Below are 26778 nucleotides of genomic sequence, written 5' to 3'. Positions count from 1 at the left end.
GGGGCTTTCTTCCTTTTACATACGAATATTGAATATCTTTCATTCATACATAAAATCGGGGAAGCAGATTGTAAGGAAAGGCCACCTCAAAACCAGCAGGACATTTGTTGTACTCATCCTAGAGGAAAAGCTGCCAGTGACGCTCTTGCTTTCCTGCTGCCTCTGTTTCAGCTGAAGCGTCAAGTTAGAGATTCTACTGAAAATGATACAGCGTGTACTTGAGAAGAAAAACAAATAGCTGTTTAGCCAAGAAACGGAGCATGAATGACAATTATGTCTGAAGGGCGCAAGAAGAGATGTTCCTTGAGACCCTCAAAGCATGTCTAAGTGACCCAAGTGAGAAGTTCACATTTTTAAAAATAAACACAGTAGCTAGGTTGCTTAGTTAAGGAGTAATACTATATATTCAACGTATGTGCGTGGGTTCGAGATAAAGGCCAGCGTATAATTTCCAAAGGTTGAATTCAAGAGTGATTCATATGCTGAATATCACACGCAAGTTTTCCACCCTGGGGAAGGTCGGCGGAGGTCTTGGGGGTCCATGGCCTGTTGTAGGAGTAAACTGGCTCGTCCACCCACACTGAGCACAGCTCCTTCCTCCACTCCTTTGAGCTTCTCTTGTATTCTCATCAAGAGATCCTCAGGAACTTTGTTGAAACTCTGGCCAATTTCACTAATGACAAGAACACAAAGGCATTAATGAGGCAGATCATTTCAAAGGGCCTCGGGAATAGGAAAATCTGAACAACTGACGGCTCTTCCTAAAATACTGCTCACCGGAGACTGTTTGCGTTCCTGGTCGTCCGCGTTCAGAGTGAAGTGGAGCTCAGTTTCATCCCCAGCCCCTGCTGTGAATACAAAGCTTTCGAAGGGTTCATGGTCCAGTCACACAGAGGAGCATACGGGAGGACCTAGAAAGGAGAACATACGTGTTAGAAGAACAAAATGCACCTTGATGACGTATTTAGTAACAGCAGGGACAGTGTTATAAAACTAGCAGAGGCCAGTCACGTGGTAGTTGACTGGGGGAGGGACACACTTACTGCGCGCACAGGCTTCTTGTTTCTTTGTGGAGGGACCTACAGTCGTACGAGGCTCCGGGCTTCTCACCCCATTCTGAATGAATTCCTTCCCGGGCCACTGTTCGGGGCAGTGACATCCCTCGACTCGTGTTTCCTCATGTGGTGAAACTGATCTATTAAAAGGAGATAAGCACCAGTCACTTTCTTTCTCCTCTCTCCCTGTGCTGGGTGAGGGCATTTACATTGCAGGCCCAATTCTCAGACGCTAGGCTAGGCTAGGCTACGAGTGTGACAGCACTGGCAACCCTGCTGACCTCACTCCTGAGTCTTGTTCTCCAAGAGTTTTCATAGCAGCAACCTGACATTTTGATCTCTATCCTATTCCCATTCCCAAGGCTCTTCTGTGGTTCCCCCCCCCTCTCTTTTTTTCCCCTCAATTAGTTCCAACTTTGAGTGAAGAGAAAAAGGTCTAACTTATTGAAAGCTCCTCAAAACACAAGATCTAGTGCTGTGGTTGGCATCTTAAGTTATACATGGAGAAACATTTTAATACCAAAATAACTGGTATGGCCAGAGCAAGTGGCTTGACATCACAAATTTTAGTAAGGGAGGTCGTGAGGGATGGATGACCTTGACAATTCAGAACAGCTAACTGCCCCTGCTGTTTATAGGCACCAACAGTTTTTAAAACGTATCTTAGCAAGTGCTTACCACACAGGTCTTAATAAAAACTGAAGACTCAATTCTAGGTATGAGGGACGTTGCAGGATACTCCGGCATTATAAAGTTAAGAACGCTTTTTTTACTGATGGCTTTATTGCGTTTCCCAGCAGGTCTTCGGGCTGAGACTGTACAATGTATTTAGCATTACATGTTTAATGCACTGAATCAGCAGTACCAAAATCTGGTGTCTGTTTATGCGGTTCTGAGCGTCCTCCAGGCCCATTAAAAAGTGTGGCGGGACCGACTGTGAATATAAGTGGTTTGTCCACAAGTTCAGGGCCCCTATGTGATTTCAAGTAGAGCACTGACATGGCTTTAGATTTCAGAGATCCAAACCAGTTTCACCGCCAAAGGAAGGACTCTTTTACTAATTAACTAATGAAAAGGAATGAAGGCCTCAATTATAAAGAGACTCTATGGTCTTCTTGGGTTGGAGTAGAGAAACAACGCAAAGTATTTCCAACCCAAGGATGTGTGTTAGGAATCACATATGCAAACTCTAAAATCAAGAAGGAAGTGATTTAAAAAACATACCGCAGTCTTACCTGTTAGAACAGAAGTGGCTGAGAGAAGACAATACGGGAAGAGAGGCCGATTAAGCTGGAGCAGGGTGTCTCAGTCCCTGCGCTGTGCACCTTTTGGGGCTGGACTGTAGGGCACGGTGAAAGCTGAAGTTCCAAAAGGAAGGCCAGCTCGCTTGGCCGGGATCAGGTATTTGCAAGGTCTTGTCTGACCAAATACGAGGGCTGGAGCCGCGCCGGCTGGCAGCAGCAGGAGCAGGGGACATCCTGACTACTAGGTTAGAGCAGGAGCTACTTGTGAGATATCTGAGAACGCGCCGCCTGCAGCTTTCTCAGGGGTTTCTCATCAGTTTTGTTTCTTAGAAGTTTCACTTGTTAGTTTTCCCTCCTGACTGCTGATGTCAGTAGCTGATGTACTGGAACATTATAAATAAACTTGGTGGACTCAGGCCTGTGTCACTGTCTCTCCATCCGAGGGCAACGGGCCACCGGACCCCCGCTTTGCATTCATCTTGTGTCTTGTGTCTGCGTTTTTCTCTGAATCTCCAGGTCGACACGCTCTCTGGTCTCTTAGGTCCGACATCGCGCTGCGTGGGCCGCGGCATCGGACCCTTCCCAGTTGCGAGGGCGACCCTGTACACGGGACGTTTAGCGGCCTCCCTGGCCGAAACCGGCTAAGTGTCGGGCGTATCCTCTTCACCCCTCTGCCCCTGTCTGAAAATCAAAAATGTCTTTAGACACTGCCGGCTATCCTCTAGGAGACAGAACTGCCTTTGGCTGAGAACCTGTGAGGCAAAGAAAGAGATCTGCTTAGTGGAACTGATTAACATCTTGGAGGACCCAGCGGTCTGTTATGAAGAAAGAGGGATCATGAAGGCCAGAGGGGACAAAGGTGCTGAGAGGGGCAGGGAAGCACACCTGGGCCAAGGCGCTCCTAAAGAGGGGTTTGGTGAGCAAGGAGATGTTTGAGCTGCTATTCCATCAGAGACAGTGACTGGGGCCCAGTGAAACCTAAGAGAGGAAAAGCAATGAATTACAAGAGAGGGGCCTGGACTGGCTGGCATCTGCAGGACTGGGACCCCTGCTGCCACTGAGAAGCACCTCCTAAAGCCGAAGACGCACAGCCTTCAACTGGCAAACTACTCGCAACGATTGGGACAATCAAATGACTTCAGGAAATTTGAATATTCACGGAGGGAAGATCGGGTACCTCAGTGTCAAATACACAAATCACGAGACGGTGACCTCTTCAGTGACACGGGTATTGCAGGTGGAGATGCAAGTCACTTCCCAGGCTCACAGCCCTCCCGCAGTTTCCATCTCACTCGGCAGAACCTAAAGCCCTTACACTGCTGCAGGGACCCCTCGGGGACCTGGCCGCTGTGGCTTCTCTCACTTATACCCTGTGACTACCGAAAGAATGAAGCTCAGGAGCAGTCTGACATTTGACCACTAACTCTTCTGAGTCCTGGAAGAAACGACCCTCTGCCAGCAGGTGTTCACTCAGCACACGGCTCCTAAAGGAAGCCCAGATCTACCCAGGCGTGAAAGACCCTTCTGCCTGAGAGTGAGCAGAGGAAACTATTGGGGAATCTTTTAAACTTCTTCGGATCTTAAATTAATTGGAGAAGTTTGGCCTTTTTACCTTAAACACAAAAAGGCAAGACAATTTGACTTTAGACTTTCATTTCTCCATTATGGAGACATCCAGGTTATCGTTGACTCTGACTGCAGAGTCAATGGCAAACTGTAATCAATAGTGTGTGTAGTAACATAACTGAGACGGAGAAAAGAAGAGGGAATGCGTTTTTTTCCATCTTGCGAACAGCGTGGCCTCATTGCTTAAATGGCCAACACACAACTGGGGTCCTTTACAGCACCCCCTTTCTAGCAGAAATCTATAACGCCACCAGCACTGCAGAGACCTATAATGAAGCCTTCGGTTCCTAAGGGTGGACACAGGACCGTCCTAACAGACCGTTCCTTTCACTCCACACAGGATGCAGCCCCACCCTTGTTGCCTGATCAGAGGCTTAGTGGTTAATGCCAGTGAATTAAAGACAGGGATTCTCAGCTCTGGCTGCACAGCGGGAGAGCACTTAAAACATGTCGATGTTCCTGACACATCCCTAAACATTTGGTTTGCATTTGGTCAGTGTCGATATTTTTTAAAGACAGTACAGGGGACACTGAAGTCCAGCCAGGCCCAGCCCCACCAGCCTGAAGGAACGAAAACCGCAGGGATGTAAGTGAGTCTGCCCATCCTCCACCTCCCACGTTTCCCTGAGGAGGAAGACTCCTCGCCTCTTGCCGCACGTACCTTTTCCCAGGATGGTCAATGGCTGCCTTAGGGACACAGTTCCTGCTGGGTAGAGCCAGGGTCAGAAACACTGGAAATTTCAGGACTGCCTTCCCTTTCTGCCCTGTTGAACATGAGGCAGAGGGCCTAATGGAGTGTGTGTGACCTGCAGGTTCAAAGCCCCACTGGGTGACCGACCATCCCAAGGCTAGGACAGCAGAGAGGCCCAGACGCAAGCCAGTCTGGCCCGCACTCCTCAGCCCCGACTAACCACGCTGACTCTGACGCCCATGTGTCTGACGACCTGGTTCAGAACCTGGCGGGGGGAAGAGGAGATAACCTGAATTCTCTCAGTGCTGCAACGGACTCCATTCTGAAGACAATGAACACCAAAAGAAGGGTCTGAGATGCCCACGTGCTGATTTACGTACCAAAGACCGGAGATTGCTTGCTCTGCTCTAACACTGTGACAGACCCGAGGGAACTGCAGGCATTCCACACCAGTCTTTCTTTACTGCTGTGTGCAAGCCCGCCCTGCCGCTGCTGGGCACCAGCCCACCACATTAAAAGGAAGCGCTGTTCCTCAAAGCAGTGTCTTGTTGACAAGACACAGTCCGTCGGGTAGAGGAATAAAGATTTCCTTGCAATATACTTTACCTCTACAGTGGTTAACAGGGTTTCCTGAGTGCTCCTCTTAACCTCCGTGGTTTTCTCACAGCACCTACAACCACATTATAAATATGGCTTTTGTTACACACCAGTGTTTTCCACATCTGTCTCTCTGTCTGTCTGTCTAGCTAGCTAGCTATGTCATGTGTGGCATACCCAGACCATTCTTGATAATAACTTCCAAATTCATATCTCAAAGAGTGTAGTACTTGGCAGAGTGGGCTTTCAGTAGAATTTTCTGAAATCAGTACAAATATATGTCTACATGAAACAGAATACAGAACCCAGAGACGAACCCACATTATACGGCTACTTCACCCACAGCCGAGGAGGCAAGGGTACACGACGGGGAAGGAGAGCCTCTTCGATGGTGTTGGGAAAGCTGGACAGATACACGTGAGAAACGAACACTGGACAACGTTTTTACACCGTACACAATCATAAACTCAAAATGCATTAAAGACTTAAATGTACGACCTAAGAAACATTAAAACTCCTAGAAGAAAACATAGGCACTTACCTCTTTAACGTAAGCTCTAGCAATATTTTCTTCAGATGTGTCTCCCCAAGAAACAGCAACAGTAGCCGTTAGATGGACCTAAAGGGTGTTATACCAGTGAAAGAAGTCAGACAAAGAAAGACGTGCACGCTACGATTTCACTTCTATGTGGGATCTAAAACAAAAAACAAAAAACAAAACCAACAAAAGAAATCAGAAACAGACTCACAGATGCAGAGAACAGGCTAATGGTTGCCCTGGGGTGGGAGTGGGGGATGAATGAAAAGGTGAAAGGGATTAAGAGATACAAACTTTCCGTTATAAAATAAGTAAGTCATAGGGATGTAATATACAACACAGGGAATACAGTCAATAACCTTGTAATAGTTTTGTATGGTGACCTATGGCCACTAGATGATGGTCAATCTAGTACGGTATGTAAATGTCGGATCCTTACGTCGCCCAGCACCTGAAAGTAATGTAAGATGCTATGTCAACTATACATTAATTAAAATATCTGCAAATATAATGATACAATAGTACAACATATTTCTTTCAGTCACTCATGATGGTAATTATTAGTTTACTTTGACTAGACTCTGCCCCATTAAAAGCTGAGTATAGAGACCTATGGTGGGAAAGCTACAGGGAACTGCACATTTCTTGTAGCAGACATTCGAGGTGGACCGTAAGCTCCTTTGGGAAGGCATATGAGCCCGACTGTGAGCGCCCGATAGGAGTTTCAGCAGTAAAAAAGAAGAGTTAGCTAGAACAGAGGTATTAAAGGCAAAGGTGGGAGGCTTCCGGAAGAAGTTGGGAAAGACAGTCCATAGGATATACTGGAAGAGGTCCCAGGTTATCTGAAAGAAGGGGAAATGATAATGATTTTCACCCAGGGTCTGGCCCTTAGTACTGGCAAAGCACTGAGATGTAATTCTAGCAATGAATTCTATAACCTATAGAAATCGACTATCCAAATAAGCGTGGCATCAAAAATCATCGTCTTTACCTTACGTTCCATCACTTACCTTCCGAAGATGCCTTCAACACCAGTAATGCCCATCCCATCCACGATATCTCTGGCGAGTATAAAAGGACTGTTTCGGGAGCAAGAAGGAGTTTACCTGGTTCAAAAGCAACTTCTAAGTGAAAATTACAGTGAGGTTCGGAGGCTCCACAGCAAACTGACTTTCTTCCCAACTGGCACATAAACTGCAGAGGCACCAAATGACTCGTCACCCGATCCCCTCAGTACTACAGCGCACACTAGTTTATTCTCTTTCTGCTCTGCCTGACTTCCTCATCCCTACCACTGTTTAGAAGGTCCACCTCCAATAAAACACACATGAACTACTTCTGGACAGAATTAGAGAAATCTTGATTAAAAGGTGATTTCAAAAATGAAGTAGTTGCAGGTAGAATTTAAAATGCAGAGGACCGATATATAAAGTCATTTTATATTCATAATATCCTTCATCTCTTTCCAAGGTAATTCCATTTTACTCTCTTTCAGTAAACCATTTATGCGGATTATACTGTATAGTTTCTAATTTCCGAAAACTACACCTGCTTAGAAATCTTAAATTCCACATTCTAATCAAACCTCTTCTCCCGCACACTTATTAAACAGTCTTCAGGCTCATCGAGAGTTTGAGTCTATTGGCCTCGCCTCCTTCTCTGCTCAGCTCAGAGCACAGACGGCACGGCACGGCTGACTGCTCTCACTGTACCTGAGAAAGCCATGCCCCACCGCACCTCTCATTTCAAACTCAAACTTAGACTACTTATGTCTTTTGTATTTAAAATACAGAGGTTTCAGTGACAACCAAAAACGGAGGACTAGCACTGAACTACAGCCCCATTCAGCAGATGCCACACCCCCGACCTGCCGCTGCTCCGTGGCTCAGGCCCTGGCTTAGAAACGAAGACCCTGGGGCTCAGGACCCGACGCAGCTCAGGGTCAGAGCAGGCGATGGTCAGCACGGCTCACGGCGCGTCTGCAGGTGACCTGCCCCTGCTCGGTGGCCGCATTCCGTCTGAGGGCCGGGCTGAGCACCGTAAGGTAATTACATGCTTAAAAAAAAAAAATTACATTAGATGATGACATAATATACTCCTGCCACATTACTATTTAAAAGGAAATAAAGGGTTTGATGATACTTTTTGTTTGCTTAGAGGAACACAACGAGAAATCTCATTCTTATCTCAAAGTAGTAAGGATTTAAAGGGGAAGCTCTGATTCTGAACAGAAAAAGCAATATCATTATTAAAGCATGGGGAGAAAGATACTGATAAGTGAGGGCATATAACCAAAAACTACAGCAGCTTATAGCCATCGTACAGACCCAGCAAGAAGAGGGATGGATTACGGGCAAGGCATTCTATGGAGGAAATGGAAGCCTTTTCACTTTTCACTCCAAGGGCACAGTGAGTAACTAACACCATTCTAAAACACTTTTGACCCTAAAAACTCTCAGCTACTCAGTTAAAGGACTTGCTTCTCTACAATTCTCTGCAACAGACGATTACCCAGAGAAATCAAATAATGAAGTCAGTGCAGTCATTTATTATCAGTCGCACCAAAGGATATCAAGTGGAAAAGTGGACGGGGTTGAAGCTATTAGATAAAAATTAAGTTTTCCATCATGTGTGAATTGTGATCATCAGGACCTTCATATCTGTAATTACTGTACTGCTAGTGATCTTAGAGAGATTAACATATGGATTCCAAAATTAACATATCCCCACAGAAAGTAACATAGCCAGAAGTGAACACTCATTCTTTAGATACATACCACTCTGAGTCTTCCACTGAGTGGCATCAAAGTTTGCTAAGATCATAGAAGCATCACAAAGGGCCTTAATACTTCTGAACAGCTGAGGCCTCCTACTCCGGATGGTACGTATTATTTTGTTTGCAGTCTAGATGCGAACCAAATAATAAAAATCAAAAGAGAAAGCAATGCATGAAAACAAACTAAACTTCAAATTTTCAGTTATAATAAAAAAAGAAATAAAAAATGTGTATGTACACATGTAGACAACAAAGCACTATAATCCCTCGGATCCAAACAAAACAGTCCCCTTAGGAATGAAGTATATAAAGATGTAATAATTTGGAAATGGCTGTATTTTAAGTCTATTTTTTATTTGTTCAGTGCTTTGAGGAAAAACAATGTGAAATATCATTGGTATCTCCTTTGCATTTATTGAGACTGAATGCAATGTATTCCAATGGGGAGAAATTTTTTTTTTCATTTACAAAAGAAATTCACTGTAAAAATTCCAGAAAAGCACAAAGCAGAAGAAGGCCCGGGGGGCGGGAAGCCACCTGTGATCACATTTTTTTAACTGTTTTTCGAATCCCCGATCTAGCATTTTGGGTACTTGCCAACGGCAACGGCAAAGAAATAGGAAAAGACTGACCAGAATTCTCTCCTCAGAAAACGGCATCATTAAAGCTATCTAAGAAAAACTATGTGTACATGAACCTATGTGAACTAGGAGCACTGAGCCAAGAGCTAGGAGTATAAAGAAGTATATGTGACCCATGACACGGACAGATTTGTGTCAAAGCTTTGAAAGCACAGGGCAGAATATTGGGTTGAAAGAGCCAACTTGCCTTCATCAGGCCATTGACTTCAGAAACACCAGAACTTTCAAGCCAGAGGGAACAAGGATGAAATGTCCCCATAGCATGCCCGTCTTCACTTCACAGGCATTGATGTCAGTTTCAAGTGCTTTACATGAGAACCGACACGACCTTCTTGCAGTGCACAAAGAGCACACCCATCCAGCTCCAGCTCTCGTGGAACATTGGCTGCGTATTTTGCATTGAATAATTACAGAAAAACAGAAAAGCCATCAGATGGTATAGCAGTAAAAAATCATACTTGATATATACAACATAAATTAAAAAGGCAGAAAAAGGCGACATTCTAAAGATTATAAAAAAAAAAGGAACTTACTTTTTTTGGATGTTATTTGTTGTGTTTATTGTTTTACTTTTTGTCTTGAAATGAGTTTGCGCAGCCCTGACGAACCGGTGCGGCGAGTCGGCTGGGCATCGTCCCGCAAAGTGAAAGGTCATCCGTTCGATTCGCGGTCAGGTTCAGTCCCCAGGCGGGCTGCATTCCAGATGTTCCCCATGATCCCCAGCCTGGCCCACCTGCACCCAGCCCTCGCTCTCCCTCCCCTGGCCTTCCCCACACTATTTCCTGTGATGAACTGGGCCCATCGCTGCTTCCTCCATCATCACTTACAGCCGGTGCCACCACCTTCGGGAAAATGCAGTCATGTATGTCATATTTACAGATTCTAGAGGCATCTAATCACTCAGGTCAAAGGATGTCTCACTCATTATCGGGACTATACAAAAGACTCCTAGGGCAATGAAGCAGGTTCCACTCGGTGGCATAAAAGTTTGCTAAGATCATAGAAGCATCACAAAGTACCTCAATCCTTCTGACCGGCTGAGGTCTTCTGCTCCCATCGGTGTGTATTACTTTGCTTGCAGTTTCTCCATCTCCGGCTGGGGCACGGGCAGGCGCATGCGAACGTGGCTTCTGTCCAAGACTCCGCCGCTGATCCGACAGGCGGGGCCACCGACCCTGCACCGGCCGCCCCGGGCTCTCCGACGGCTCTCCGACGGCCTCTCCTACCTCTGCTGCCGCTGGGACCGGGGCCGGCGGCGGTGGTACCGGGGCCGGCGGTAGCGGGATCGGGTCCGGCAGGAGCGGTGCGTGGCAGCGGCTGGAGTGGTAGCGGCGGCGGCGGTCCCAGTGGCAGAGGAGGTAGGAGAGGACGTCGGAGAGCCGGGGGCGGCAGGTGCAGGGTCGGTGGCCACGCCTGTCGGATCAGCGGCGGAGTCTTGGACAGAAGTGGGGACGGCGGCGGAGGTGCTATCGGCGGGAAGGTCCGGAGCGGCGGCGGCGGGAGGGGCGGTGGCCGATAGCACTTCCACCGACGCCACGGGTCCTGCTGCCGCCCCAGCTCCCCCCCCGCGCCCCCGTCCCGCCGCCACCGCCGGCCCCCCGCCCCCCCCCCCACCGCCGCCGCCGCCGCCGGCCCCCCGCCCACCCCCCCACCACCGCCGCCGCCGCCGCCGGCCCCCCGCCACCCCCCAGCGTCGCCGCCGCCGGCCCCCCGCCCCCCCACCGCCGCCGCCGCCGCCGCCGCCGCCGGCCCCACGCCCCCGCCCCGCCGCCGCCGCCGCCGCCGGGCCCCCGCCCCCCCCTCGCCGCCGCCGCCGCCGGCCCCCCGTCCCCGTCCCGCCGCCGCCGCCGCCGGCCCCCCGCCCCCGTCCCGCCGCCGTCGCCGGGTCCCAACGCCACGCCCCGATTCCGACCGCCGCCGCCTCCGGGTCCACCGCCGCCCCCCAGGTCCCAACGCCGCCGCCGCCGGGTCCCGCCGCCGCCCCCCAGGACCCACTGCCACTGCCGCCGGGTCGAAACGTCGCCCACGGGTCCAATCGCCGCCCCCCGGGTCTCATCGCCGCCGCCTCCGGGTCCCGCCGGGTCTCATCGCCGCCGCCGCCGCCTCCCGTTCGCGCCGGGTCTCATGGACGCCGCCGCCGGGTCCCACCGCCGCCCCCCAGGTCCCACCGCCAACGCCGCCGGGTCCAACCGCCGCCCACGTGTCCCAACGCCGCCGCACCGGGTCTCATCGCCGCCGCATCCCGGGTCCCATCGCCGCCGCCCCCGCGTCTCATCGCCGCCCCCCGGATCCCGCCGCCGCCGCCTCCGGGACACACCGCCGTCGCACCGGGTCCCACCGCCGCCGCACCGGGTCCCACCGCCGCCGCCGCCGCCGCCGGGTCCAACCGCCGCCCCCGACGGGTCCCACAGCCGCCGCCGCAGCCGGGTCCCGCCGTGTCACATCGCCGCCGCCGCCGCCTCCAGCCGGGTCTCATCGCCGCCACCGCCGGGTCCCGCCGGGTCTCATTGCCGCCGACGCCGCCTCCGGGTCCCGACGGGTCTCACCGCCGCCGTGTCACGCCGGGTCTCATCGTCGCCGCCGCCGGGTCCCACCGCCACCGCCGCCGGGTCCCGCCGCCGCCCCCCAGGTCCCACTGCCACTGCCGCCGGGTCCAAACGTCGCCCACGGGTCCAACCGCCGCCCCCCGGGTCTCATCGCCGCCGCCTCCGGGTCCCACCGCCGCCACCGCCGGGCCCCGCCGGGTCTCATCGCCGCCGCCGCCGCCTCCCGTTCGCGCCGGGTCTCATGGACGCCGCCGCCGGGTCCCACCGCCGCCCCCCAGGTCCCACCGCCAACGCCGCCGGGTCCAACCGCCGCCCCCGTGTCCCAACGCCGCCGCCCCGGGTCTCATCTCCGCCGCCGCCGCCGGGTCCCAACGCCGCCGCCCCGGGTCTCATCGCCGCCGCCGCCGCCGGGTCCCAACGCCGCCGCCTCCGGGTCCCGACCGATCCCACCGCCGCCGCCGCCGGGTCCCACCTCCGCCCCGGCCGGGTACAACCGCCGCCGCCGCCGCCGCCGCCGGGTCCCAACGCCGCCGCCTCCGGGTCCCGACCGATCCCACCGCCGCCGCCGCCGGGTCCCACCTCCGCCCCGGCCGGGTACAACCGCCGCCGCCGCCGCCGCCGCCGCCGCCAGGTCCCACCGCCGCCGCCGCCGGGTCCAAACGCCGCATCCCGGGTCCCATCGCCGCCGCCCCCGGGTCTCATCGCCGCCCCCCGGATCCCACCGCCGCCGCCTCCGGGACACACCGCCGTCGCACCGGGTCCCACCGCCGCCGCACCGGGTCCCACCGCCGCCGCCGCCGGGTCCAACCGCCGCCCCCGACGGGTCCCACAGCCGCCGCCGCCGCCGGGTCCCGCCGTGTCACATCGCCGCCGCCGCCGCCTCCAGCCGGGTCTCATCGCCGCCACCGCCGGGTCCCGCCGGGTGCCACCGCCGCCGCCGGGTCCAACAGCCGCCCTCCGGGTCCGACCGCCGCCGTCCACGGCTACCGCCGGGTGCCACCGCCGCCGTGTCCGCCGGGTCTCATCGCCGCCGCCGACGTGTCCCACCGCAGCCCCCGCCGGGTACAAACGCCGCCGCCCGGGTCCCACCGCCGCCGCCGCCTCCGCGTCCCGCCGCGTCTCATCGCCGCCGCCGCCGGGTCCCATTGCCGCCCCACGGGTCCCACCGCCGCCCCACGGGTCTCACCGCCGCCACCGGGATCCCACCGCCGCCCACGCCGGGTCCCGCCGTGTCTCACCGCCGCCGCTGCCGCCGTGTCACGCCGGGTCTCATCGTCGCCGCCGCCGCCTCCCGTTCGCGCCGGGTCTCATGGACGCCGCCGCCGGGTCCCACCGCCGCCGCCCCGGGTCTCATCGCCGCCGCCGCCGCCGGGTCCCAACGCCGCCGCCCCGGGTCTCATCTCCGCCGCCGCCCACGCCGTGTCCCGCCGTGTCTCACCGCCGCCGCTGCCGCCGTGTCCGCCGGCTCTCATTGCCGCCGATGCCGCCTCCGGATCCCGACGGGTCTCACCGCCGCCGTGTCACGCCGGGTCTCATCGTCGCCGCCGCCGGGTCCCACCGCCACCGCCGCCGGGTCCCGCCGCCGCCCCCCAGGTCCCACTGCCACCGCCGCCGGGTCCAAACGTCGCCCACGGGTCCCACCGCCGCCGCACCGGGTCTCATCGCCGCCGCCGCCGACGGGTACAACCGCCGTCCCCCAGGTCCCACCGCCGCCGCCGCCGCCCCCGGGTCCCGCCGGGTCTCATCGCCGCCGCCGCCGCCTCCCGGTCGCGACGAGTCTCATCGCCGCCGCCGCCGGGTCCCACCTCCGCCCCCGCCGGGTCCAAACGCCGCCGCCCGGGTCCCACCGCCGCCACCGCCGGGCCCCGCCGGGTCTCATCGCCGCCGCCGCCGCCTCCCGTTCGCTCCGGGTCTCATGGACGCCGCCGCCGGGTCCAACCGCCGCCCCCGTGTCCCAACGCCGCCGCACCGGGTCTCATCGCCGCCGCCGCCGCCGGGTCCCAACGCCGCCCCCGCCGGGTCCAACCGCCGCCGCCGCCGCCACCGCCGGGTCCAACAACCGCCCCCCGGGTCCCACCGCCGCCACCGGGATACCACCGCCGCCCCCGCGGGCCCAGCCGTGTCACAACGCCGCCGACGCCGCCGGGTCCCGCCGGGTCCCATCGCCGCCGCCGCCGCCTCCGGGTCACGCCGGGTCTCATCGCCGCCACCGCCAGGTCCCACCGCCGCCCCACGGGACCCACCGCCACCGCCGCCGGGTCCAACCGCCGCCCCCGGATCTCACCGCCGCCCCCGCCGGGTCCCACCGCCGCCGCACCGGGTCCCACCGCCGCCTCTCCCGCTCCCGCCGACCCTCCGACGGCCTCTCCTACCTCCGCCGCCACTGGAACCACCGCCGTCGCTGTCGCTGCCGCTCCCGCTCCGGCCGCTGTCACACACCGCCTCGCCACCGCCGCCGCCGCCGCAGCTCTAAGTACTCTGCCTCTGCCGCCGGCGACACCAGCCCACCAAACCTGAAGGTCCCATCCCCGCGGCCCACCTTCCTTGCTTACACAAGTGACCTGCCCTTTGCCCCCACCCCTGGCTCCCATTGGCCGAGGGCTTTGCTAGCTGAAGCTCTGGGCTGCCATTGGCCGACAGGGCCGCCCATCCCGGCCCCGCGCTGCCCCGCTGGCTTTCTCCATCCCCGCGCCCGCCCACCCGCCTGCCCGGCCCCGGGAGTGCGTGAGGCTCCGGTACCATTGCTGCGGGCGCCCGGCTGCAGGCGCCCGGCGTCGGGGGCACTGGTGGCGGGCCCAGGAGGCCGCGTCCATGGGCGGGGCGGAGGTCCCCGGGGGCGCGCGGTGCATCCGGGTACCGTGGTGCGAGGAAAGGCCTGGCTCGCAACCCGGGGGACTGCATTCCAGAGGCAAGGGTAGTTGTTCCTCTCCCTTTCTCCTTCCCTTCGTCTCTCTGTAAAAATAAAGGAAAGTCTTTACAAACCAAGTGTGTGCATTTCAAAAGCTTTCCTAGGCAACCCAAGACAAAGTAGACTACCTGAGGCATTTAGTTCACTTTATTCCCTACTTACACTAAAATAAACAGACCAAAGGCAGGCCTGAATAAAAGACTTCATCCTATCAATTATGTTGCTTAACAGAGTTATATTAATTATGACTCTTTCATATTGAATTCCAACACCTATCCCTTTTCATCTCCCATACCAACAAATCAGAAAAGCAAAACACAACAAAGAGATAACACCCATAGAGTCTACAATGAGCTTAGGACTTTTAATACTTTAAAAGTCTTTAGAGACTTTTAAAGAACTTTAAAGACTTTTAATAAAGAACGCAGCAGTTCTGCAGCCTGTCAGGAACAATCTCCAAGAAGAGTATAAAATGGAAATCATTTCTACTAAACAGTAATTGTTTTTAAACAACTCTATTTTGTTAGAACTTTATAAATGGTCGAAGGTTCACAGCAATCAAGCAAACAATGAATTTTTAAAAAGGCTACTGGAAAACGGTAGGAAAGCTTCGTGGCGGTCTTCCTTGCCCTTGTGCCACTCCTTCCCCAGCTTGGCTGTGGGCATGGAAACTGCATCCCCCAGTTCCCAGGGCGGGATCCTGGTCCTTAGGTCTGGAGAAAGCAGAGCAAGACCTCTTTGCTAATGATCGTGTAGGTCTGTTCTAAAGCTGCCTGCCCAGCTTGGCTGTGGGCATGAAAACTGCATCCCCCAGTTCCCAGGGTGGGACCCTGGTCCTTAGGTCTGGAGAAAGCAGAGCAAGACCTCTTTGCTAATGATCGTGTAGGCAGCTCTGTTCTAACGCTGTCTGAGAGCTCCCTGAAGGCTGGAAAAGCTACGGGCATTGCTGGAAGCCATTAAGCTGGCCAACAACCCGTAGCTGCCGGGACCAAAAGATCCTGGTGGAGGCATAATACCACAGGTGGCAAAATGCCTATGGGTGGAAATTGGGGAGAGAGCTTTTATTGGGAAATTAGAGCACTCAAAATCACCCATATATTTGGGGAATTCAGAAAGCCACATGCATGCGTCGGGGAAGAGGCTTGCTCAAAAATTACCTTTGAAGAAATAAGCTTTCACTTTGGGCTGGTCCCTGGGCTCAGTGCAAACCCGGCTGAGTGCTGAGGGACAGCCCTAACAGCCAATCTTCAAAGACTGAAAAAAAGTTTACTCTCTCATTTTCTGGCTCCTGGTATTCAAGGAGATCTCTGTCCAAACACTACCCGAACATACGCTGAGGAGCAGTCTTCAGTGACCACGCATAGCAACAAATACATCCTCTGTAAAAAGAGTTCAGTAAACCCCTGAAAAATGGACTACTATAACCTTCGACCATCACAAAAAAATAAGTCAAACCCTGGACAAGGGGAAGATCTGACTTCCAAAGTTACAGCATAAGAGTAAGACACGCCATTTTCAAGAAGAAAATCACAAGGCATTAGTAAATTTAAAAAGTATGGCCCATTCAGGAATAAATATACTGACTGAAACAATTCCTGAGAAAGTTCAGGAAACAGACTAGTCAAAGACTTTAAACAACTCTTTGAAATACACTGGAAGAGCTTAGAGACCACAAAAAATTAAGACACAGCATACCTAAACTAATGGGATGAAGAAAAAGCACTTGTGAGAAATAATGTGCGCCAGTAAACACCTACACTAAGAAACAAAAAAAACAAAACAAAACAAAAAAACTTGAACTCTGGCTGCGGTGGCTCAGTTGGCTGGAGCATCATCCCATAACTGAAAGGTCATGAGTTTGATTCCTGGTCAAGGCACACACCTAGGTTGTGGGTCCATTTCTTGGTCAATGCACGTACAAAATGTCAACCAATGGATGCTTCTCCCTCTCTCTCCCTTCCTGTCTTTCTCTAAAAAGCAATAAAACAATCATCAAGGGAGGATAGAAAAAAACAGAAAGAAAGAATAAAAGACTTGAAGAACACTATTAAACACTGAAGAAGAAGTAACCTTGACATCTTTCAAATTCTTCCAAAACAGAAAAGAAGGGAACTCTTCCTAACTCATTCGATGAGATCACCAGTTCTTTTTCCTACCAAGGCCAGATAAAGACATGCCCCCCCCCCCAAATTATAACGGCCAGATACATTTTAATGAGCATAGATGAAAAACTTCTCAACAAGATACTAACAAACTGAATCTGAAGCATGTACAAAGGTTTATATACCGTGAGCAAGTAGGACTTATCCTAGGAATGCAAGAAGGTCAGTATAAGAAAATCAATCCATACAATAGACACTAATGGAATGAAATTAATTACTGACCACCTCAATAGACACAGAAAAGGCATTTAACAAAATCTAATGCTCTTTCATGAGTGAAAAAATAAAAGTGAGAAAACCATAAGTAGATTAAAAAACACAAACAAAACAAAACACTGAGGAAACCATGAACAGACAGGAACTTCCTCAACATAATAAAGGTGACCTATGAAAACCCCACAGAAAACAACAAAATCAATATTGAAGGGCTGAAAGCTTTCCCACCAGGATCAGGAACAAAACAAGGGTTCCTGTTTTCACCACTGCTATTCATTACTACACTGAACTTCTAGCCAGAGCAAGTAGACAGGGAAGAGAAACAAAAGGCATCCAAATCGGAAAGGAAGAAGTAAAATTATATCACTGATGGTATGATTCCATATATCTATATCTATATATCGATATATAATATATATATATAAAATCTTTCAAAGAATCTACCACAGATCTACCTGTGGCAACAGCAAATGAAATGAGCAAATTTGCAGGTCATAAGATCAACATACAAAAATCTGTGTGTTTCTATACACCAGCAGTGACAATCCATGAAGAAAATTAAAGAGCAATTCCATTTCAATGGCATCTCAAAGAACTAAATACTGGAAATAAGCTTAACCAAGGAGATGAAAGTCTTGTACATTGAAAACTATAAAGAATGCAGGAAATCAATTTAAAATGTCCAAATAAATAGAACGGTATTCCGTGTTCATGGGTCAGAAGACAAATGATCGAGATAGCAATACTATGAGGACACATTCGATGCGATTTCAATCACAATGTCATCCCCCTTTTTACATAAATAGAAAAGCTGGTCATCCAATTCACATGGAATTGCAAGGAGCCCAAAATAGCCAAAGCAAAGTCAAAAAACAACAAAATTAAAGGGCTCCCACTTGTGATAAATATGTGCCCAGAATATGTGAAAAACCTTTCAATTAAAACAACAACAACAAGACAAAAACCGCCCATTTAAGTGGGAAAGACGCCTGAAGATTCTGCCCCAAAGAAAACCTGTGCATGCTAATAAGCATAGGAAAAGAAAATCCTCATTCATCACTAGGAAGCTACAAATCCATACCCCAAGGAGATACCAGTGGTTACCTATTAGAAGAGTTGGCATAAAAAACAAATGTTGACACTTGTCAGACCTTTCACGGCACGTGAGTAAACAAACTGTGGTACAGCCATGCGACGAAATACAGGTCAACAAGAAAAAGTAACACACTGCTGATTTAAACAGGAATGAATCTTAAAGGAATCATTCTGAGTTCTTCTAAAATATCAATTCTAAACGAGTAATTGGGGCCCTGCAGCCCTACCAGAAGCAGAGGCGGATTGAAGGGTGGGCGCAGCGGGCGCGCACCCTGGGCCCCGACTTCTGAAGGGCCCCGCAAAACCCCAACTTGACACTTTCCTCTAATGACACCAAGTTTGCTTTCATTACTACGCTGCATAAAATATGGGAAATGCGGGTTTTTCTTTTCCCTGGCTCTCTCCTTGTTTTTAAGGGGCCCAACCAATATCTACTTCCCTCTCCGGGGCCTCCACCCGCCTTAATCCGCCTCTGACCAGAAGTCAGGAACTGCAGTGCTGAAGAGGGGAGGAGGCCGTCAGGCTGAAGGCCACTCCGGGGAGCAGGGGTCCTGGCCCGGCTGCCAAACCCAAGGGGCACCTTTGACATCAGCACCTGGGAGACTGTGCTCTACTTTTTTGTCCCTTCAAGTCATACAACATGACATAATGTAAGAGGAGAAAGTCGGCCATCACGGGGACGCAGATCCTTACCATTTCTGCTCCTCTTCCTTGGTTTCTCCCGCTGCCAGCTTCCTCCTTTCCCAGAAAGCCCACAAGGATTCCTCCTTCTTAACAGCCTGCACCGCGCCTTCATTTCCAACCTCCTGTTCTCTATGCAGCCTCTCTGACCCCAGCGAAGATCTTAGAATCATAACTCCCTCTCCTTCATCGTCTGGCCACTGAACGAAGCCTGTGCTGTGACGCTCTCTTGGGTTTCCTGGTTGTCTTTGTTGGGACAGCTCGCAGACAAAAGAGCCTGCGTTGGAGCTCAGAGTTGGGTTGACGGCCCCGTGGTTTTCTGGCAACGCGATGGTGGGGCCCTGACAGCAAGGCTTTTCCCACTAGAGCCAGAGAGGGGTCCCAGAGAGGAGAGCTAGGGAGCTGGGGTGGTGTCCATGGGGATCACCCCGCTGTCAGAGGCTGGCCTGGCAGCCAAGCCTGCAGATGTGCCCGCACCGACTGCCCCAGGGATTGGTAGGCTGGTGGTCTTCTGAGTTGTTGCCGTGTGCCCAGCAGAGGCAGGGCCCCTGGGGGTGGAGGCTGAGAGGGACACCACGGTAGAGGCCACCGTGCTGGTGGTGGTGGTGCCCAGCCCTTGGCTGGAAACATGGGAGCTCTGCTTGGGTGCAGGTCCGTGGGTGGGCACGGAGGCGGGCGCAGCAGCACCTCCGAGCATAGGCTTTTTCCCAGCGCTGGCGCCAGGGGTCGTGACCAGGGTGCCCTGGCGAGTTCGCTTCCGCGTGTTCTGTGCGGAGCTTCCCCCAGGGCGCTGGGTGGCCGTGCCAGACGGGCCTGGAGCCGATGACGAGGCGGCCAAGGCAGGCCTGGGGCCGGCGTGCGTTCCCGGGGGGGCCCGGGCGATGCTGCCCAGGGCTGGCTGGCCTACAGTGGAGACTGGGGCCTGGGCTGGGCCTGAGGCTGCCCGTTTTCTGCCTCGAGAGCTGGGTGGAGCCCCCGAGGGAAGTGCATAGGGAGCGGGGCTGGTGTCCATGGGGGTCACCCCGCTGTCAGAGGCTGGCCTGGGAGGTGGGCTGGTGTCCATGGGGGTCACCCCGCTGTCAGAGGCTGGTCTGGGAGGTGGGCTGGTGTCCATGGGGGTCACCCCGCTGTCAGAGGCTGGCCTGGCAGCCAAGCCTGCAGATGTGCAGGCCGAGGGGCTGGCGCTCAGCACAGAGGTGACTGGAGCACCGGCGGACACAGGGGCACTGAGGGCAGGCACAGGCTGCGGGCAGGAAGGCACAGGCTCTGGAGCCCCCCAGCCCGAGAAGGCCCACGCCTCACCAAGCAGAGCCCTGAGGATCCGCCACCGCGCTTCTCGGTCTCTGTCCAAATCTTCTGGGGTCACCCTGTACCCGGGGTCGGGACCTGGTGGCAGGCTTAGAGGGGGCCCTCGCCTGCGCGGGAGCAGGCAGACCTTCCTTTTGCGGCGCCTGGAGGGTGCTGTGTCCCCTCTGGTGGCACCCCGGCCCTGCTCAGGCTGGCTCAGCCTCCGTGGCAGGGCGGCAGCTGAGGAGGGAGCCCCAGGGCGCTGCTGCCTCAGCGTCTTCCCGGCCCTCTGGGGCAGCCCGGCGTGGCAAGGGGCGGCACGCCTCCCCCTCTCCACCGGAGGGCAGCCTCGGGTGGAGCTATAGGAGCTGGTGATGGGGTTCCTCTTCCTGCAAAGGCAGGGGGAGCCCCTCACGGAGGCCTGGGCCTTACCGCGCCTTCCGTCTTCCCGGCCCTGCACCTGGAGGGTGCCCTGCAGGGGCCCAGGCCTGAGCACCGAGGCACGGAGGCCTCCCTGGGCCCCCGGGAGCCTGCAGGTAGGCGGGGCTCCCTCACAGCCCTCAGCCTCCCTCTCTGGCACAGTGGGCTGCCCCCCCTCCTCACATACCTCCTCCCCGTGTCCCCCACAGGCCCACTGGTAAAGGGACCTGAGGATCCCGAGCAAACGCCACAGGCTCTGGGGGATCCTCACACAGACACTCACGAAGGCTGCAACACCGCATGTGAGCAGGTGCTGGCGGGCTGGCCCTGCAGGAGGTGGAGGAGCAGGGACAACTGGATGCCGCTGGCGGACCAAGGGAAACTGGCCACCTGGGGGAGCTCTGAGCTGGCCCCCTGGTCCCCAGGGCGGGGGGTGGGGGCAGAGTGCACTCAGGCAGTTGCCCATTGGGCGCGTCTGGGAGCTCTGTCCGGGAGCACAGAAACCGTCCTCAGCAGCCAGAGAGAGCTCGCCAAGAAGTATCCGTTGGGCTGTTGCCTGGATACACTTGGAACTCCCCAGAGGGGGGCCACGTGGAGGGCCGGCAGGAGGAAGGCGCGCGCTCCAGCTTGCCCAGATTCTGTGGGAAGGGCGCGCCCACACGCCTCTCGAGGTCGCTTGGGGGCTTCCCCATCTAGGGCTGGGGGAGGGGCAGGCGCACGCGAACGGCTTCTGCCAATTACGCAGCCACTGCTCCTGCACCGGCCGCCCAGGCCCTCCTGTTACAGAAACAGGAGAGTCCAAAAACAAACCGCAGAGTTTGCAGCTGGGAGATAGGGAGCAGGAAGCAGCTTTCAGGATGCCCTTGCATGCCTGGAGCTAGTGGCTGGATACATTGTTGCAAAGATCCGCTTTACTTCCAAGACTCAGGGAGATGGGAGGGATCTTGGACTGTGGGCTGGTATGGAAGAAGCAGACCGAGCCTACTAGGGTTCTGTGAATGGTCAGGACGGTTTGCAACACCCACTGTGAGAGGACGCGGGGAGAGAGAGGACGCGGGGAGATAGAGGATGCAGGGAGGAAGAGAGAAGCAGCTGCGGACATATTTTGGGCTGGCTCTGGCTCTAGGAGGCTCACTCTAAGGCTCTCTCTGGCCCTCACGCCCTCACTCTCTGGCTCTTGTGGGCTCCCTCCATCTGGCTTGGAGAAGGGATCTCCAGGCTGCTTTAAGAAGAGGCTCTTGCCAGACTGCTTTGAGAAGGAGAGGAGATCCGTGCGATTTGCAGGAAGAAGGCAGTTTCCAAGGAGGCTGAGAATCCAGGCGGTCCTGCATTGAGAGCTGGAGGGCACCACAGCACAGAAAGGACCTCCCCAATCAGAACTGAGTGATTGGCAGCTGCTGGTAAAGCTGAACTGTGCCTGGGAAGTAGGGAAACGGTGTTTCTGACTTCCGTAAGACTGGGCAGGTCTGGGAGGGGGAGGCAGGGCTTTGTGTAAATAAACAATTCTTTTCCTTTTCACCAAACTCTGGTATTCAGAGTTATGATTCTGGCGGCGGGCAGTCGGACCCCTAACTAAACAGCCCGTGGGTTCTGTTTCAGTCGGAGCAGCCCACGGGTTCTGTTACACTCCGCTGGCCTCTCCCACCTCCGCCGCTGGGACCACCGCCGCCGCCGCCGCTCCCGCTCCTGCCGCTGCCACCCACCGCCTCCGCCACCGCCGCTGCTGGGAGTACTCTGCTGGCCGCGACACCAGTCCACCCAACTTGAAGGTGCCATCCCCGCGCACCACCATACGAACTGACCTTACGCCCTGCCCTTTGCCCCCGCCCCTGGCTTCCATTGGCCGGGGGCTTTCTTTGGTAACCTGACCTGACCATAGTCTCCAGGGAGGCAGAGCTCCTGTGTTTTGTCACCAGTATGTCGCTAGCATCAGGGGCCATGATGACACAGGATAGGCACCCAAAATATAATGGATGAAATGAAAGGGAACCAGGCTGGAGGCGGACACATGGAGGCTTGTCTGGCTGTTGGACGTGAGCTACGTCGGTCCCAGCTGAGGCAGGTCCATGAAGCCATGGGAGGGAGAGAGAGAAGGGGCTGAGCACCACCAAGAGCTGGAAGGAGAGCCAGCCCAGGAACCACAGAGCCAGCTGGGGAGGAGGCCAGGGGGGGAAGCTTCCCGGTATCAGGGAGGAGGAGCAGGGTTCAAGAAGGAGAGAGTGTCCTTGTGCAGAGCTGTGGTTTGGTGAGAACTGTCCTCACGATGATGACCTTGGTGAAGAAGGGTCACCTGAGAGGGCCGAGGGGGCAGAAGCAGCGGGGTGGGGAGCAGAGGAGAGGGATCTCGGCTCAGAGGGCTGTGTGGGTAGGAAGGGACTCGCTGGACTGAAGTCACAGGAGCGAGCTGCGGTGGACCAGGAGGCGGGACAGGATGGGACAAAGAAGCCGCTCCTTCCTCTGGCTGAAGGCAGGCTGGGGATGGGCCAGCTAATGCGGAGGGGCCAGTGGGCTGAGGAAGCCCTCTCTTGGCGTTGACATCCAGGGCTGGGTAGGGAAGTAAAAGTCGGGAGGAGTTTCTTTGGAGGGTGGGGAGCAGAGAGAACATGTGGGGCCAGAGCTGCGTGGTTCTGTTTCTCCAGAAGCTCTCAGCAGCCAGCATATAGAAATGGAGAAGGTGCTCGTAGAGGATTCCCGGCGGAGGTGTAGCGGGGGGTGTGGGAGGAGGGAGAGGGGCTGGAGAATGCAAGGTGGAGGGGAGGGAACACAGGGAGGTGCCCAGGCAGGGGAGGAGGGGGCAAGGCAGGAGAGGCATACAGAGAACTCAGGGGTGGGTAAGGCTGCAGTGGCTGTAAGAGACAGAGGAGGGAAGGAGTGGGGTCAGCGTGGGAGAGCGAACATTCAGGGTTCAGAGGGGCCGTTCTGGGTTCAGTCTTGGAGGTGACAGTCACTGCAGACCTTGAGGAAGATATCCCAGTGATGGTGGGACTTAGGAGGAAGAAAAGCTGTGACCTGGGACGAGGAGTCTCCAGCGAACTTGAGGGGAGGGAGAGGGGGAGAAAAGAAGATGACATTGATGGGGGGCTCAGAGTGAGGCTCAGCGAGGTGGTGAGCACCTCAGAGGAGGTGAGGCGGTGTCCCGGTGGGGTGGGCGAGGGTCTGAGGTGACCCTGGAATGAGGAGGAGCCGACAGTTCTCTGAACTGGGATGAGGCTTCTGGGGAGGATGTCTGACCAGCCAGCAGCAGGCTGCTGCCGTGAGGACGGCACAGGGTTGGGGGCCAGACAGAACTGGCTCCAGCCCTGTCCCGTGATGTGTCTGCCTGGCTCTCAGCTCCTTGGTCCACAAGGGAACACTTTGCCCCATGTTGCACAGCCTACCGTTTGTGCTGCTCAGCTCAGAGTGTGGGGTGCAGGGTAGGGGCGGAGAGGGGAGGCCACTGCAGGGTGGACCCATGGCTTGGATGCTTTAGTGTGCAGATGGAGGGTCCCCCAGGAGGAGTTTCCAGGGGGATGGTCTAGGAATCCTTTGGGGGTGGTTTGCCTGGGCCTCCCTCTCCCTCCATGAGCGGCTCTGTGTTTCAGTGCTTCATCAAAATCAGCGCTGCCTACGGCTCCACGAAGGACATCTCCGTCTACAGCGTGCTGGGCCTGCCCCCCTCCCAGATCTTCATTGTGGGCCGGCCCACCAAGAAGTACCAAACCCAGTGCCAGGTGGGTGGGGCTGGGGGGTGGGGCCCAGGGAGAGGGTAAGGGGGAGTAGAGTAGGTGGTTATTCCTTTATTTGTTCATTCCTTAATCTGCTTCATTCATTCATTCATTCATTCAACAAATACTACTGGGCACCTGCCTGGAAATGGGTCCTGTATTGGGAGCCAGGGAGAGTCCCTGGTGGAATCGCATGTTATGTCATCCAGTCTAGTAGGGAGATGGAAAAATCTGCAGACAGTGACAGCACAGTGTGGCAAGAGCCAAAATGGGGGAGCGCAAAGGATGGTGGGGCCCCAGACAAGAGCAGCTCTGCTGGACGGGCAAGGCTGGTTTCCAGGAGTGTGAAGAAATTGTCCTAAAAGGGCCTGAGGCTGGAGGAGCGTTTGTGACAGAGGCAGCAGCCAAAGCAAAGGTCAGGAGGTGACAGAGAACATGTACACTCTGGGAACTGCAAGTGACAGCTTGTCTGAGTGTGATGGGGGGGGGGCGCGCAGGGGCGGGGCTGAGGAGCGGCGAGAGCTCTGGGCTGACGCTGCATCCCGCTGGAACTCTTAAGTTGCTGTGATTCAGAGAGGCCCCTCTGGCTGCAGGTGGGAGGGGCATGGGAGGGTGCGGCAGGGCAGTGGCCTGGAGGAGAGAAGTGGGAGGTCCAAGAGGCATTTCTAGGCAGAATGGACTGGCTTTGCTCACGAACGGATCCAGATGTGCAGGGTGGCACCCATTTCTGGTGTGGTGACCTGGTGCCATTATTGGCATTGAGAAGCAGATTGAAGGGAAGTTGATGAACTTTGGGGCATGTTGAGAGTGAACTTGGAGAGTGGCCAGCAGGTGAGGGTCAGAGGATGGGGATTCCACAGTGAGGATCCCCAGAGCAGCACTGATCTCACATTTGAAACGAGCTCGTGGGTCATGTGGGGGGTCTTGTTTAAGGGCAGATTCTGATTCTGCAGGTCTGGGGTGGCGCCTGAGAGCCTGCCTGCAATGGCCCAGGTCCACACTGTGAGCAGCGTTGGAGCACACAGTGGGAGGATTGGCAGGAAGGGCAGTTGTGGGGGGCCATAAAATGGCTAAGTTCCATGGGGTGCAAGGTGGATGATGGATGGGAGAGACTTAGGCTTTGGGGTTTTAGTGAAAGCGACAAGGATGGGAGTTCCACCCTCGTCAAGAATCAGAATTCTGGAATGCCCCACAGGTACAGACGTAAGTGCTCAGTTGTGCAGAGCAGGAGGGCGAGCCTAGAATGGTAGCGAGCTCCCAGTTTCCTGGGGGTTCCACGGAGAGGCTGCAGACCCCAGGGTCGGGTGCTGGAGAGGCTGGGGTGTGGCGGGACGGACCAGAGGCCTGTCCCCGCCCGGCTGGCCCGACTCCTGTCCCCTCCGCAGTTCCTGAGCGAGGGCTACGCCGCCCACCTGGCCGTCCTGGAGGCCAGCCACCGCTCGCGCCCCAAGAAGAACAGCTCGCGGATGATCCTGCGCAAGGGCAGCTTCGGCTTGCACGCGCAGCCCGACTTCCTGCGGAAGCGCAACCACCTGCGCAGGACCATGTCGGTGCAGCAGCCGGACCCGCCAGCGAACCCCAAGCCCGAGCGAGCTCAGAGCCAGCCCGAGTCCGACAAGGACCACGAGCGCCCCCTGCTGGCGCTCAGCTGGGCGCGCGGGCCCCCCAAGTTCGAGTCGGTGCCCTGAGGGCCGGGCGGTGCGCAGAGCAGGGGATCTTACCAGGCTGCTTGCGGGGAGGGGCTGCCTTCTCTCCGACACAGGCCTTTTCCTGCCTTTTTCCTCCCGTGTCTGTCCAGCAGTGTCCGACCACAGGGGGGTGGGACCCTACCCGGCCTTGCGGCGGGGAGCTCCCTAGGCTGCAAGAGGGTGAGATGCCCTGGTCTCAGTGCAGCCACTGCTGACTCCCCGGTGCCTGTGACTTCAAGCCCAAGTCAGGGCTAATGTCCGTGTAATGCGGGGCGCAAGCGTGCCGGGAGTGTTTGACAAAGTCGACCACCTTTCTGAGTTCTCCAGGCTTCCGCTGTAATGCTAGGCAGGCCCTAAGGGCAGAGGCCCCCAGACCCAGGATCCACAGCGCTTGGCTTCTTGGCTGTCTGGTGCAGAGGCGAGTGGCATTGGCGCCTGCCCTCCCTGTGTTGTCCCTGTGACGTCCTGAGTCACCATCTTGGGCCTGGCTCTCCTATGACGAAGTGGCCATTTTCTGGGCGGGAGAGGATGCTCCCTGGGCCCATCCTATGTTCAGGTGTGTGTCCACGGCCCAGGGCGGGACGGGTCTGGTGCTGACGGTTTGTCCTCCCGCAGCTGTTCATGTCTCGCCTTCCTGTTCTTAGAATCTTCACTGTCCTCCCGTGGCCCTTGAGGACCTTGGTTCCTCTTTCTGGAGTCCTCTGTGGTTCCCTCCCCTGTGAGGCTGCAGCCGTGGCCTCTGGCCTAGTTGGGCTAGCTGTGATCCCTTGAGCCAGTTGCTTGCCCTTTCTGGGCCCTGCCTTCCTGATGTGATTGAGGGACCTCCCCAGCCGACATTAGATTGGTGCAAGTTTTTGACTCCTAGGCTGTCTGGCACTTCTGCCCCTGAGGCTTTCAGGCCTA

The 26778-nt window shown here is 55.5% G+C and overlaps 1 protein-coding gene and 3 long non-coding RNA genes across 4 annotated transcripts; 1 reads left to right on the top strand and 3 right to left on the bottom strand.

The window, feature by feature from the left end:
- Window positions 1–385: 385 nt before the first annotated feature.
- Window positions 386–882, bottom strand: LOC149997790 (uncharacterized). The gene is made up of 2 exons (XR_016514342.1): window positions 778–882; window positions 386–673 (listed from the first exon to the last, which is right to left on the bottom strand). It is a non-coding gene; the product is annotated as an uncharacterized LOC149997790 (long non-coding RNA).
- Window positions 883–1139: 257 nt separating this feature from the next.
- LOC149997789 (uncharacterized) lies at window positions 1140–4940 on the bottom strand. The gene is made up of 5 exons (XR_016514118.1): window positions 4837–4940; window positions 4587–4689; window positions 3185–3277; window positions 2291–2980; window positions 1140–1195 (listed from the first exon to the last, which is right to left on the bottom strand). It is a non-coding gene; the product is annotated as an uncharacterized LOC149997789 (long non-coding RNA).
- Window positions 4941–7441: 2501 nt separating this feature from the next.
- On the bottom strand, window positions 7442–9695 carry LOC149997788 (uncharacterized). The gene is made up of 3 exons (XR_016514213.1): window positions 9356–9695; window positions 8529–8655; window positions 7442–7806 (listed from the first exon to the last, which is right to left on the bottom strand). It is a non-coding gene; the product is annotated as an uncharacterized LOC149997788 (long non-coding RNA).
- A 3499-nt stretch (window positions 9696–13194) lies between these two features.
- On the top strand, window positions 13195–26069 carry LOC149997787 (uncharacterized). The gene is made up of 6 exons (XM_090257504.1): window positions 13195–13233; window positions 14355–14575; window positions 20693–20700; window positions 22083–22252; window positions 24065–24193; window positions 25573–26069. Exons 1-6 carry the CDS (start codon window positions 13195–13197, stop codon window positions 25873–25875), a joined length of 870 nt encoding a protein of 289 aa, XP_090113630.1. The 3' UTR covers window positions 25876–26069.
- The last annotated feature ends 709 nt before the right edge of the window (window positions 26070–26778 follow it).

This window comes from Furipterus horrens, unplaced genomic scaffold (assembly GCF_987537825.1).
Source record: "Furipterus horrens unplaced genomic scaffold, mFurHor1.1.pri manual_scaffold_11, whole genome shotgun sequence".
Lineage (NCBI taxonomy): Eukaryota > Metazoa > Chordata > Mammalia > Chiroptera > Furipteridae > Furipterus > Furipterus horrens.
The sequence above is the reverse complement of the archived record's forward strand: the minus strand, read 5'-3'. Positions and strand labels throughout refer to the sequence as shown.